Below are 13944 nucleotides of genomic sequence, written 5' to 3'. Positions count from 1 at the left end.
ACGATTTTATTAATGAGTCATTTAACCAGAATAGATACAGATTTAAGAGAAAGTAGTTTAGTTTCTAAGATTGTTCTGGTGTGTGATAGTGAAAATAATTTTTCAGTAGAAGCTAATAATAGGAAATCTGAAATGTCTTTTTGTTAGCCTTCTCTAAACATTTACTTCTTACTCTGTTTACAGCTGATTTAGACGCCATCCCCACTGGTAATGAGCAAGGACGCAGAGTGGTAAGCAACCAGTTCAGATTCCTAGTCACAGTGGGGCCATGTTAAATGAGTATTCCAGAGTTTGATTATGTCGATAATATTAGTGTTATTTGCAACCATACTTTAATTGTAAGTGTGTAGAGATGTGCGGCTAAGCTGTGTAGGGAAAACCGACTGTCATGGGTAAGAATAACATCTGGGTGGCCCGGGCTGCTCGCTTTAGCTGTGTGATTTGTGGTAGACTAGTTTTCACGCTCCAGTTTCCCACTCAGTATTTGCAGAGTGAAGTTGGTCTTACTCAGTGCTGAGGGTTACCACGAAAACTCAGTTAGGATTGCAAGGGACAAATGGGTTTGTATATATGAGTGAGAGTGCAGGAGTTACTCTGAGGGTTAAGTGAGATAACACATAAGTTAAATTCTCCAGAGGAGAGCCTGGCCATCTGATTGCCGTTGTCAGGTATCACAAAGATTCACCACAGCACAAGTGTCTGTTGTCATAGGAGTGAGCGACACTGGAGCCTCACACTTGGCCTGCACTGACACTATGAAGACTGCAGGGACGCACATAGTCTTGAGGGTACAGTCAGCATCAGGAGTGTTAGAGAAGGGTCCCTTGGTCCTGGAGTCTTCTAAACGGAGGAGACACAGTAGCATGCTGTGTTGGGGACATGACAGCAGGAATAGGATGCTGGGAGGGGACTTGCTGTTTATAACCCAACAGCGGTGGGAAGGTAACCATGGAAACCATGACAACACACAGAGGACATGAGGGGTCAGGGCATCCACAGGGGACAGATGGCATCCACACTGTGCCTGGGAGTGGAGGAGTGACACTGTGATTCTCAGTTTGTGTGGTCACTTCCGTGTGTTGAATGCAGGGTGGATTGTTGTGAGAATCTAGACAGCTATCCGAGTGTGTGTAGGTTGAGGTGAGACAGCAAAAGTACTGTAAAATGGGTAGATTTACTTTAGTAAGCTGATAGATCTGGGGTTGAGAGGTGGAAAAGCAAGAAAAACTTGGGGGTTGGGGAGACAGGAAGTTATTTGACACAGCATTTTGAATTGCATATTCCACAGCTGAACTGGTGAGCACGTAGGCCGGAGTCCAGGAGACACACAGGGCGCTGGAGATTCTTAGGATCTTGCTAGCCTTTCCCCGATAAAGCTCGGCCTGCTCTGTGTTTGTTTGCTCGGGGCTCCCACCGAGTAATGTTGCTGTTCGTTTCTCTAATCTCCCATGTTTTGCTAAATTTTAAAAGATACTCATTGCTAAATTACTATTCTTGCCCACAGTCTTACATCCAACCCCAGGCCCAGCTCTGGGCCCATGGGCTCCAGACCGAGCTGCCCTGCAGTGTGTGCTGCCTCTTTGGGAAGGCTGCAGTTTGGTAGATGTTTCCTTGGGTGATGGCTCCCTTACCCCATGCAAAAGATCATGAAGTTTACTATCTGGGATTTTGGTTAAAAATCTGGATTCCTAACATCCTCTTTGGCTGAGAGACTCAAGATAAACCATGAGCTTATCATGACTTAAAAAAGAAAAAGCTACCTGCCTTTCCTCGAAACTGAATTACACAGAAAAGCACGTAGGGTGAGCGAGTTGTCATTAAGAAGACTAGGTGGGCGCTGGTCACCCTCCAGTTATGGGAAGTATATAACGTAGAAGAAGTTAAGTAATGTTTAGCAGGCTCATGACAGTGGGCTCAGTTGCTGTGACTGTTACTATTTGGGTAGAATGGAGGTAGAATCAACAGTACTCAAAAGAGGAGCTAGAGATTCAACACATGAAAGAACGCAGTGCCCAAAAAAGTGTCAATGGGGGCGAGACGATTCATTGCCTTAATTTATTGCTAGTGTTGGAGCAAAGTGCAGAAATCACACGGAGCTGCGGGCTCCTCCTAACACATAGCGTGGTTTTTATACAAATGTAAATTTGAGTCGTCCCCCACCCTCGCCCCCGCCCCAGGAAGTCCTTGCAGTAAGACAGTGCTGTAGTCCCCTACAGTGTGGCCTGCTGTAACTGTTGCTGTGGAGGTTGCTGTGCTCAGGGCCAGCATGTGTGTGGTACCACTGGTTCCTTCCTTCCCTGGACTGTAACCTGCCTACGGTCAGAAGGTGACTTCCTACCCCAGTCTTAGCAGAGACTCATTGGTGCTTTAAAGAGTGCTCAGCGGCCCATTCACTGCCTCAGGCTTGTTCATTAGCAACCTGATGGTCCCTTTATCCGCCTAAGGGGGCAGTGAGGAAGTTAGGAGTAAAGTGTGCCCACCCTGTCAGGGGAAAGCAGGCCTTTTTCCTGTTTGTGTCTTGGTGAGGTTAGCTGGATACTGGGATGTGTTGGGGAGGGCCAGCCCTGCCTGCCATCTTCTTGGTTGGTTGGTTGGTGGGATTAGAGTGGAACCCTATGCTGTCTGTTAGTCTGATTTATCTTTCTACTCCAGACTAAAAATACAGCGATTAACATACAGTTGTTTGTTGTTTTTTATTTTAGCCCAGAGATGACACTAATGATTTTTTGAAAAATTCATTATTAGAATCTGATAGTGCTTTTATTGGTGAGTATATCTAATTTGCCAGTTATGTTAATTTTTAAGCTATATGTATGTCTATTTTAAGCCATATGTACATCTATTTTAGATCTTTAAGATAGAATGTTACTTTGTAGCCCAAGCTGAACTAGAACTTACTATGGCCCAGGACCTCAACCCTTGATCCGCCTGCCTATTGAGTTCTGGAATTAGGGCTGAATCAGGCTGGTTTAGCCACTTTTGAAAGTATTGTGGTAGCCATACAAAATGTTGGGCAGTCACCATAACACTGGCAATAAATTCCTAGTTTCTGTACCAAAAAAATCATGCCCACACAGGGATACCCGAATATTCAAGAGGCATCATTCCAGTGCCACCAGCTAGCAGTAGTCGCCAACAGCAAGGGCAGATGCAAAGTGTGATGAATTATGATTCGGCACTGACATGACCCATGAACCTGACACATGCCGAGAGCGACACATGGTGCTCTTGTAGCTCCATCCATGTGGAGTGTTGAACTGGGCCTGCACCGCAGTTGCCGGTGATCCTACGGGAGCTATTTGGGGTATCGCAGTTCTAGATGGTAATGATTGTACAACTGTCAGTCACTGAAGAAACCACTGAACTTTAAGCTGTGGTAAAACTGGCACATCCTTTGTGTGGCCTGTCTAGGTGCTTACGGTGAGACGTATCCTATCACTGAAGAGGACGCCTTCCCTCCACCGTCACAGTTGCCCTCTGCAAGGGAACGCAGGAGGAACAAGTTAAAAGGACTAGAGTTTGTATGTATAGCTTCTCAGTTTATTAGATCGAGAGTTTGGCTTCAATGTATGTGGTCCAGTTTAAGAAAACACACCAGGAGGAGGCTTGCTTTGAAAACCAAGTGGGTGTGGCCTAAATCTAGGTTCTGCTGTCAGCTATTTTGGACATTGTAGCTCTTATGGTGGCATATGTAGCTCTGTCAATGGCATGGACAGCCTGTCCTGTAAATGTTAAATGGCCTCATTTGTTATCTCACTCCCTATATAGTAGTATACAGGCTTTAGAGAAGCCAGAAAAAGCGACGGTTAGCATTTATCAAAAGCCTTCTATGCCCTGTAATAACATGATACGGTAGCACCTCCATTTGGTCCAGTGAATGACCCGAGGTCACTAGGTCAGAGCCGTGTCGTGCTCCATAGACTCGCAGTGTACTCAGGAAAAGGCTCTGAGCCTTCCACAGAGCAGGTTCTGCTGGGGCCCTTCCTCTTCAGGTAGACACCTGTGGGCAGCTCAGGGGCTTCTAAACAGGTACTGACCAGTGTGGTTGGTCACCTGGCCGGCAGCATCAGGCTGCAGAATCCTGCTGTCCAGAATCATCTGTCTGCTTGGGTCTGTGGGTGTCTTTTCTGCATGTTTCATTTAAACAGCTAGCTTCATGTTCTTTGTCCAGGGCCATCCACCTTAGAGCATGTCAGGACCTCAGTCCTTTCTATTCTATGTAGGTGTTACAGTTTGCTCATTCATTCAACAACTTAGGACTCTCACCTCCTTTGTGTTACAACTAAGATGGCCGTTAGCGTCAGGTACAGGTTTCCTGGGGGCTTTTGCTTTGCTTTACCCATTTCTCTTGAGTCTGTACCTAACAGAATTATTGGCTTGTTTACTCACTGTATGAATTTAACATTTTGAAAGATTTTTGGCTGTTTTCTAAAACACGTTCACCATTTTATACCATTTCAACTTTACCCACTATGAATTTCCCACTTCTCCACATGCCAGTGGTGGTTGTCATCCACGACCATGTCCTAGAACATGCCACGGCTTTCTTCCTAGCCAGCTGTGGGTCTCCTTTGGAGATAACATCAGTTCAAACCTTTGTCCTTCCTTAAACCGTGTGTTGTATTTTCACTGGCGAAGCTTAATTAAGACTTATTTACACATTCTGTCAGATGTTAGATCTGCAAATATTTTCTATTAAAAAGATTGTCCGGGGTTGGGGATTTAGCTCAGTGGTAGAGCGCTTGCCTAGGAAGCGCAAGGCCCTGGGTTTGGTCCCCAGCTCCGAAAAAAAGAACCCCCCCCCCCAAAAAAAAAGATTGTCCTTTTAGCTTGATAGATTTTAAAGCATAGAAGCTTTAATTTTTAAGGAGGTCCAAATTGCCACTTTTCTAATTTGTTATTATGGGGAGTTTAATATAAATTAAACATGTGTTTGTGATATACTTGAGTTAGTTTTTGCATATAGTTTGATATATGAGATCTGAACTCCTTGTTTAGGATACAGAAACGGGTTCTCTAGCATGGTTCATTGAAAAAACAATTTATTCTCCCTGTTGACAGTTTGGTCTTTATTTAAACACCAGGACTAGTTTCTGGATTCTTTTCTCTACTGTTGCTTTGTTGCTTTGTGCATCTGCCCTGACACACACACACACACACACACACACACACACACACACACACACACACACACGTAGAGCCTCAGTTGCTAGCTACTCTGTGTTTGCCTTCTGTGCCGTTTCCTGAACCTTATGCCAGCATTTATTTGTTCCATCGCAATGCTACCTCTTAGCCATGACAAAGCCACCTGGGTCTGCAAAGACAGGAGACATATCTATATGCTCTGGGATTGTTCTTCAGTGTGTGTTCATCTGGTGTAACCCCATGTTGACTGACTGTTGGAGTGTTTCTAAATTCTCTCTCTTAACTGTAGGAGAGTAGTCGGCTCCACACACCGCAAGATGGTCTCTCTTTAAACTCTACCTCCAGTGTAAATGTCGATCAGGTTAGAATGAGAAATGAGGAGAGACTGAGAAGACTGACTGAGCATCAGAAGAAACCCACTCACACAGGTACCTCACAGATGACATGCTCGCCGGCTGTGCACGACTAGCGCGCAGATCCAGGGCCTGGGCTTCATTCTGCAGCATCTTCTTACTAGGTGTTCTTCAGAGTGCAGTCCACGCACTTGCAGGAGGTCTGTGTATGACATATGTCCAGGCTGTTTTCAGCAGGGAAAAATGCTCTTATGTGATTTTAAGTAATATATCCTTTAAAGAAAAATTTTACCTTTATTTTGCTTTTTGTATTATGAAGGAAGGATGCAGTTTTTCCGTTAATATTCTAAGCCAGCAAGCCGATCTTCTCATGATGAGTGGTCTTGGATGAAACTTGTCATGAAGCACCGGGCAGCTGCAGACCTCTCCTGCCAGCCCAAGCCACACCCTCCCCTCTTCCTTTTTTTTTCTTTAAGTCCCTGGGGTCATGGGCCAGAGCTGTTGTAGTGGAGTTACCTGTTTACAGAAGAGCTGCACTGAAGTATTTTTGTTGTTGCAACTTTTTCTTAAACATAAATATGTTTAATGTTAATAATGTTGCTTTTAAACTGAACTCATTTTTCCAGTTCAGGATTAGTGTATTCTGATAGTAAATATTTTTTAATCAAATATGGAAACACAATAAATGAAGGGAATAGTATGTTCCATTTTCTATCATAATGAGATGTCTTAAAAGGCATTTCCCTTCATGTACACCTAGAATTGCCCTCTCTTTGTTTTAGAACAGTAGACTTGAACTAGCACCTAAGAAGGATATATTTGAGAGAAGATAGAAAAACTAAGGTTTTTTTCAGGTTTTCAATGTCTAAACTATTTTTGTTCTAATACTGTCCTTTCAAACAGGCGCTTTTTGGTACGATGTGGATTGACTGCTCATTAAACTGGTTGCACATCATACTCCTTTGCAAGCCAATCCAGACCAAGAGATGTAATACCTTTTTTTTAGAAAATCAAATTGACATCACAGGGTAGGAAGACAGATTTTCCTACTTTATACTTAAGTCAAATACAGATGTATAGAATTTGAGTAAGATCCAATGTGATTAATGAATAAGTCACCTACCTGTGAATGGGCCATCTTAGATTAGGGCAGTATGCCAGTAATTTCCTCAGAATGACTTTCAATGTACCTATCAGTGAGTGCTAAATTTAAGTCTTGTGTAACTCTTGTGTCATTCCATTGTTTTTCCTTATAGTAACAGACACAAAATAAGATAGTCTATTTCTAGTCAACTTTTAATGTTTGGTAGATCCTCCATGGTGGGTGCCGTGGAGTCAGTTTATTTCTCTCCACCCCCATTGTGGTCCCTCTTTAGCAGGCTTTCCTAGTCCTACAGGGGTAAAGTTAGTTGGGAGAAAGGCTTCTAGTTCTGTGAAAAGATGCAGAGCTGTAACGGGCTGGCCTACAGGTACCCTATGTATGTTACCTGCTACCTGACTTGTCTCTTTTGCCTTCTGTAGATGATGAGGGTTCACTGGTTGATCCTGACGACATCATGAGACACTTGGGTGATGATGGACGCAACTCTGTGGCAACTGAGCCCTGGCTCCGCCCTGGCACTTCCGAAACTCTGAAACGGTTCATGGCAGAGCAGCTGAATGAGGGACAGCAGCAGGTTCCTGGGAAACCAGGCACTTTTCCTTGGCAGGGACTATCTGCTGCACATGCTTAAAATAAACCCTCTCTGGATCCAGCAGTGCCTTTTACAGTGGAAGGAACGTTCAGTCGTATCTTGAATACTGTGTCTTACTTGTGGCCCTATACTTTAATATTAGTTATTTATGTTCTATCTATATAGCAAGTGACTTTTCCCGTGATATATTTTATATATAATGTACATAAAAGCCCTGATTCTTGATTTTTAATACAATGTATAGAATTATTTTTGCAATTTAGCTATGGGTGGTAATGAACTCTTGATTGAGCTACCACATGTGCATTAAAATGAGCTTGCCATAAGAGGTGGTGAATTAAAGTGAGACAGTACACTGTCCCAGCATCCTCCACTGTCAGCGCTGTGGTGAGACAAGTCCTGGTGAAGACCTGCTGTAGCTCACTGTGCCGGCTGCCGGGTACGGCAGGGTCCAGGCCAAGCTGCTGAGCACTCTCGTCTGCAGGACATTTCCCATGGGAGCGAAGGGTTCGAGACCATCGTGAGCCACAATACATGTTACGTTGTTCTGTCTCCATTTCATTCTTATGCTGATAGAAGCACACACTCACTCAGTTATTAATTTATCTCATTTCACTATTTCTTGACACAAATAAAGTTCTATTTTTATTAACTGCCAATGTCAGTTTCTTTACTCAAAGTGCAGGTGCAGTTTCTAATGGTCCATCCAGGGAGGATAGAGGCAGTGGTCGTCTATCCCACCACCTGAGACCCTTGGCTGCGTGCATTTTTCTGATAAGTAAATGACACTTCGTAGAACATGATTCTCACTTGGGTTAGGGTCTTCAGTGTGTTCCAAGATGGCAGCTGAGGACAACCGCCCGCTGCCTCTCTGGTGTTTCCAGGGATACAACCAAAGGCTGATGTTGACATCAGAGTTTACCAAAAGAAGACATTTCTGGTATTCTTTCTTCTTTTTTGGCTATATATAATTTTTATGTTAAAATTTGCCCTGCTAATAAGTTTTCTTCTGTTAACATTTGAAAATAACAACTGTGTCCTCATTGGAGGACGTATGCTACAGCATGCAACAACCAACTGTCGGTCATGAGAGGAGATGGCTTAGACCGGAAAACACTGAAGCAAGTTCGTTCTAATATTTAGCCTGGTTTGACTGAAGCTAGGTCTTATCATAAAGAGATCCTATTTCCTGTTTTGAAATTAACCACTACAGTTGTGATTTCTAATGATATGTGTCACTGGATACATGCGTGACTGATTCACAAAACGCCACGGTATAAACCACCATAAAGGCAGGGGAGCATTTTTTCAGTCTCAAAAAATAGCATTATCATCGAGTAAGACAGGAAGGTGAAGAATCCAATGTAGAGACCGGAAAGAATTGTCTTTGTACCAAAACCCAACCCCCATCCTTTTCAATGGTTTGACCTTCAATTAAAAAACAAAACAAAAACAAAAACAAAAAAAAAAACAATGAAAACAGGGCTGTGGGTTACACTGCACTGATGAAATAATTCAAAAACTTTATTGACCTATAACCTGATTAGATATGCCAGATGAGAATCCATATTGTACAGAAAGTTGTACAGAATGTTACATAGAAAACTTTACAACTGTACCATATACACATCCACCTGGAACCTCTTTACCCCACCGTCAACATGGAATGCTTGACAAGCTTTTCGTTAACCATCAGAGCACAATTCACAGTATGAATGCATTTCCAGTAAATCTAACCGCCCCAAACCATGCCAGATTGGTTATTTTAATATATTCAACATTAAATTCTGTACATAGAATAAAATCTACATCAAGCCCCGCCACCCAAAAGAAAAAGTGACAGCAACCTAGATTCATTCGCAGTGATTCAAGTTTCAGTCGTGAAAGGTCATCTATTTCAATGGCTCATCGTTAAAAGCCCTAAGAGAGTATGTTACAGGTAGTTCTTGTCAGCAGGGATGTTTTCTACCTTGGTGGCTCCCCCTTCTGTTGTGATCTTGACAAACATTGGCCACAACAGATTCAGGGCATATACTAAGTCCTCAAAATGACCACCACTCCCCCAAAGACTAAAAGTTCAACCCAAATGTTTTAGTGCATTTGACAAAATATTATGGGTATTTAGCAAGTAGATAAGAAAATAAAGAAATAAAACAGTGCAGGAAGAACAATATGTTTAAGATTTTTATATTACAGACCTGCATCTCTGTACATTTTCACAGAAAGATGATGATTACCAGTATCTCAGATAGCCTGAGTGTGCAAAAATCTTCAGAGTAAGAACACCATAGTCGCTAAATATCTTTTACCATGAGCAATAATTTTTTTCTCCCTTCCCCCCAATTATAAACATTTTATCCTTCAAAATACAGCTCTCCTGAGTTGTACTTCTTGCAGAAGTTCAGTCTTTACATCTATACTTCTTTGGGTAAGTTTCATTTCCGTACCTGCCAAAGTATGGGCTCACCCTGCTCAGAGGACAGGGTAGGACCCGAAGGTAGGCTGATGCTGTCTGAACAGCCTTTCTGCTCAACATGAGCCCAACAGCAGACAGCAGCCACTGGGTCACTAAAGTGACTGATGGAGTGTTCCGACCTTGAGCTACCGGTATAAGCATCTTATCAGTAACTCTCAGACACTGTACTTCAGAGAAACAGTTTTCAGGTAGGAGACCTCTGCTCCAGGGGCCTCTCACGGAGCAGAGGACTGTAAACACCAACAGAAAAACATTCGGTTCTCATCATTGCTTGTTTATCCCAAGTTCCTGTTCAGGTGGTTGTGATATCTGAAATACTATTCCAATTCGCAGGAAAAATCTTCTAAGAACAGCACGAAGTTCAGGAATCAAGTCAAATTGCATAATTTCACATAACAGAGGGTAGTAGAATGATGCGTGAGCTTTAAACTGGGGAGAGAAGTGTCCTTGTTAGTACTGCTTCTGTACACGCCACAGAAACCAACCTCAAAGTAAAGTAAGAGTGGCTGCTGCGTGTGCCCTGACTGCAGAGAGGCAGGTCTGCCCAAGTGGTAAGGATGTGGATCATACAACTGAAAACCTAAGAGTTAAAAAGTATCTAGCACAAACCCAGGCCACTTGGTTCTTCATCACTGTTTTAAAAACATCTTCAATTCCATGTCTGACAAGATCTAATAAATTAGCATGCTTTTCCTGCATAGAGCAAAATAGGAAGAGTTGTTTTATAATGTAACACTGAAACTGCAACTTCTGACTGAATACAACATTTAGGTTTCAAGGGAAGATTCAACTCGCACTGTGTGATGGCTGATGGTCTCACCTGGGTAAAACTCAAGCAACCTGACTGCAGAGAGGCAGGTCATGAGTGCATACCCATGAGGCATTTCAAAATGGTTGGATCATCTGAAGTGAGAAGAATCACCCCTAAATCTGGGCCACACCTAGTAGCTGCCCATATGCCTTTCTGTGGGCAAGAGAGACACTGTTGGACTATTTGAGCCATAGCCTGTAACCCAGTCTAGTTATCGCATGCACGCACGCATGCACACGCACACACGCAGACAGGCATGCACAGTCGGTTAGTCTCTGAGTCTGTTTTTCTAGAACCCTGACTAAAGGCAGCTGCAACATGACCTTCCACTTTCTAGACCAGTGATAGATCCTGGGGCTCTGCCGTGCTTTAACCCCTTCATCTCCGAGCTGCTCTGCTCTCCCCTTCATGCTCTCCCACATTGCAGCGGACACAGAGGGAGCTGCAGCATGACCCACTATGGCCGGAGAACAGACAAGAGCGAAGAACGCTGACTGCACCGAGTGGCACTGTCTGGCCCCAAAGGCGCTCATATGCTAGTCTAAAGCTTCAAGTGTCAGACCACCCAACTGGGCATTTGAAATGTAGGGCCCATAGCAACTTGTCTGTAAATTACTTTTAAAAAAATTACTGTAAATTACTTATCTGTAAATTACTTAAAAATGTACAGTTGGAAAAGAAATATATTGATTTATACATAAATATATGTATCTATACATTTACATATAATTTTTGCCTTTATATCTATTGGCCTAAGTTGTTCACTAGAGGCTGTAGTCACTTGGAGCTACTAAATATATTAGAGGCTGCATGCAGCCTGGAGCTCAGGCCCAAGACCATGGGGCAGAGGCTCCAGAGCCAGGTCACACTGTGTGGGCTGGATAAGTGCTTTCAGTTGGGGGAATTTATTACTCTAGGGGTCATAACGAGGGTTTCAGTGTTGAAGTGCTTATCAAAGGTCCAATCAGATTCCTCCTCTGAGTTGCTGATTAGAAAACAAAGCTTAGTAAGAGTTTGCAAAGCCTAGGTTTAGAGTCCTAGGGCCTAGCCTCTGAGTGACTCTCTCTGCCCTGACTACAAGCGACAGGATGGACAGAAACCTACTCACCCTGTTGTCACTGATCTTGAGGACTTTAGTGAGGAACAGTAACAGTAAGTTGGTCCAGGCTTCCCGGTGACTTTCAGATGTTAGAGTGAGGAAGTAACTCAGTGCCTCACTGCAGACGCTGTAAAAGAGAAGGCTGCCCTTACACACTGAATCCATGGTGTGCACTCAACCCTGAAGACAGGGAGGGAGTGGCAGCTACTGCTTAGATCCAACTTGTTTATATGAACTGGAGCAATAACACACGGTTTTCAAACTAGGAAGAAACACTGAGGGAATCTACTGAAACTCTTTAGAAAACGTACACCTCCACTCTTTAAGTTTTACTTAGATGGAGTCCCTGTGAGAGCAGGTGTGCAGGCCTGATACGGAGACTTGGCTTGAAATTGGTGGTGTTTCCCTTCACTGATAGGAGACGCGGTTTCTCTGCACCTGATTGGTTTAGATCCTACAATAGGCGATTGGAACAGTGATTTCTGAGATGAAGTGAACCACTGTTCTCAGACAGAAACTAACAATGCACCAGCAGTTTTCTTCCTAAATGATAATTCAGTCTCACCAAACTAAATTTAGTTATCATGAGGTAAAACAAAATTAAACACATCCAATTGATCAAAATTCCAAATACTTTTTGTAATAAAAATAATAAAATGCCGGCTTGTAAGGCAACCTGTCATTCCCAACTGCTTTGTAAGAAAAGCCTATTGTATGGCATTGAAAAGACTCAAGAACTATCACCAAGTTTGCGAATGTTAAAGGCTTCCCTTTGTCCTGTGTTAGCCCTGACCCGCTCAGTTGTCAGGCAGACACAACAGCATTTACCTCTGCTAGCCGTAGGTGCTGCTCTAGTTCCAGACACCCGGCTGAGCGAATGCGGGCGTTCACAGCCTGGACCGCAGGTGAGGTGCCAAGTATGCAGGGGACTGAACACTGCATAAGGCTGACTTGATTTTCATCCTGATCTATGAGGTGGGGCTCCCAGGTCCCACAGGTCTAGCCCCTAGCCTCTGCTGCTATGTCCTCCTCATCCTGTCCCACAGTCCCCCACCCCCACCCCGAGAGAGAGAGCCTTACTTACTTTAAAAGCCTCTGCTGGACCTCCTCCCAGGCGCTGACTCTGCTCTCGTCTGTGTACATCCGGAAGAGGATGCGCAGTCCACACGCCAGGCTGCTTGTCTCTTGTTTTAGGAGATTGGGCTTGGACTTGCCTTTGAAGCCTGCAGAAAGGGGACGTTTCTGGGGTTAGACCTTATCAACAGGCCAAACAGACCCCTGGCAGGTATATTCTGCCTGTGTTCAGCTGTTAGCACTGGCTGTTTACAATACCAGTATGGGCCTGTGGTTCTCAACCTGTGGGTCATGAACCCTTTGTGGTTGCATGTGAGGTATTTATACTATGATTCATAGCAGTTGCAAAATTAGTTAAGTAGCAATGAGATAGTTTTATGGTTGGGATCAGCAAAATAGGAAGATGTGTGTTAAGAGTCACAGCATTTGGGAGGGTGACAGTCACAGCGATAGGCCTTGGGAAAGCAGAGCACTCCTACAGAGTGACACCTGGGCCTTGCAGGCAAACAGCTGCTGCAATACTGTGCCACAGCAGAGCTCCAGAACGCAGGCCAGGAACAGGGAAGGGCAGGGAAGTCAGGCCCTGTGCAAGGGTCTCCTAGTCCGAGGCAGCAACAAGGGAGGGGAGAGGCAAGTGCAGTCTGTTCTCTCTGTTGGGTCACAAGGGGAGAGGACAATAAGGAATGCAGGGCGGTCTACACTGGGTACAGAAGGTGATGCCAAGCAGACAGGAGCCCTTTACTTTCCTGGCAGTGCTCTGAGGACCCTCTTCTATAAACAGGTACTGACAACTAGGTTTTTTTCTTCCTTTTTTTGGGGGGGGGGCAGCAGTTTGAGACAGGGTTTCTCTGTGTGTAGCCCTGGCTGACTTCCAACTCTCAGACCTGCCTGCCTTATTTTCACTAGACCTAATGCGCTCACTCAGTTTTGACAATCACACAAATCTGTGTGTTCTCAGTGACAGTATGAGACTTGGACAGCTTACCTGCTTTCCATAGAGCAGTCCTCTGTTCATTGTTGGAATTAAATGCTTTTGCAAATCTATGTGACTCTAATAAGCAGTCCAGTAGCTTGAAGAGTTGTTGTGATGTTAAAAAGCGGTACATTCCTTGGTCTTGAGTATCAACTCGAACATCGAAGTCCACTGCATCTCTCTTTGGAAAACAGACCACCACAGTATACACTTAACCAGTTTTAGTAAACTTAAACCTCAATGCTTCCCCACTTCTGTTCTCTTTAATATTTACATATACATGTCTGTGCCTGCTTATTTGTATATGAACCACGTGTAT

At 43.9% G+C, this 13944-nt stretch overlaps 2 protein-coding genes across 54 annotated transcripts in view; one reads left to right on the top strand and one right to left on the bottom strand.

The window, feature by feature from the left end:
* The window catches only part of Cspp1 (centrosome and spindle pole associated protein 1), a 114948-nt gene extending 107097 nt beyond the window's left edge, over positions 1 to 7851 (top strand). For 41 of the 50 annotated variants that reach the window (XM_087549613.1, XM_087549600.1, XM_087549601.1 and 38 more), the window contains 5 exons: positions 184 to 230; positions 2703 to 2766; positions 3412 to 3521; positions 5435 to 5573; positions 7020 to 7844. In XM_087549613.1, coding sequence (XP_087405739.1) covers positions 184 to 230; positions 2703 to 2766; positions 3412 to 3521; positions 5435 to 5573; positions 7020 to 7231 — 572 coding nt within the window. In that variant the 3' untranslated portion in view covers positions 7232 to 7844. Of the gene's footprint in view, positions 1 to 183; positions 231 to 2702; positions 2767 to 3411; positions 3522 to 5434; positions 5574 to 6401; positions 6527 to 7019 lie in introns of all 50 variants that reach the window. The other 9 variants (XR_015619787.1, XR_015619781.1, XR_015619786.1 and 6 more) reach the window with 2 other exon arrangements.
* Positions 7852 to 8678: 827 nt separating this feature from the next.
* Arfgef1 (ARF guanine nucleotide exchange factor 1) overlaps positions 8679 to 13944 on the bottom strand; it is a 94416-nt gene continuing 89150 nt past the window's right edge. For 3 of the 4 annotated variants that reach the window (XR_015619622.1, XR_015619623.1, XR_015619624.1), the window contains exons 36-39: positions 13638 to 13806; positions 12663 to 12801; positions 11588 to 11705; positions 8679 to 10097 (exon numbers count right to left, since the gene is read on the bottom strand). Coding sequence is in view for 1 of the 4 variants with exons in the window: in NM_001277056.1 (NP_001263985.1) it covers positions 9933 to 10097; positions 11588 to 11705; positions 12663 to 12801; positions 13638 to 13806 (591 nt within the window). In the remaining 3 variants the exon portion in view is untranslated. The remainder of the gene's footprint in view (positions 10098 to 11587; positions 11706 to 12662; positions 12802 to 13637; positions 13807 to 13944) is intronic. The other variant, NM_001277056.1, reaches the window with a different exon arrangement.

The sequence above is a fragment of the Rattus norvegicus genome, chromosome 5 (genome assembly GCF_021556685.1).
Source record: "Rattus norvegicus strain SHRSP/BbbUtx chromosome 5, alternate assembly SHRSP_T2T, whole genome shotgun sequence".
Taxonomy (NCBI): Eukaryota; Metazoa; Chordata; class Mammalia; order Rodentia; family Muridae; genus Rattus; species Rattus norvegicus.
The sequence above is the reverse complement of the archived record's forward strand: the minus strand, read 5'-3'. Positions and strand labels throughout refer to the sequence as shown.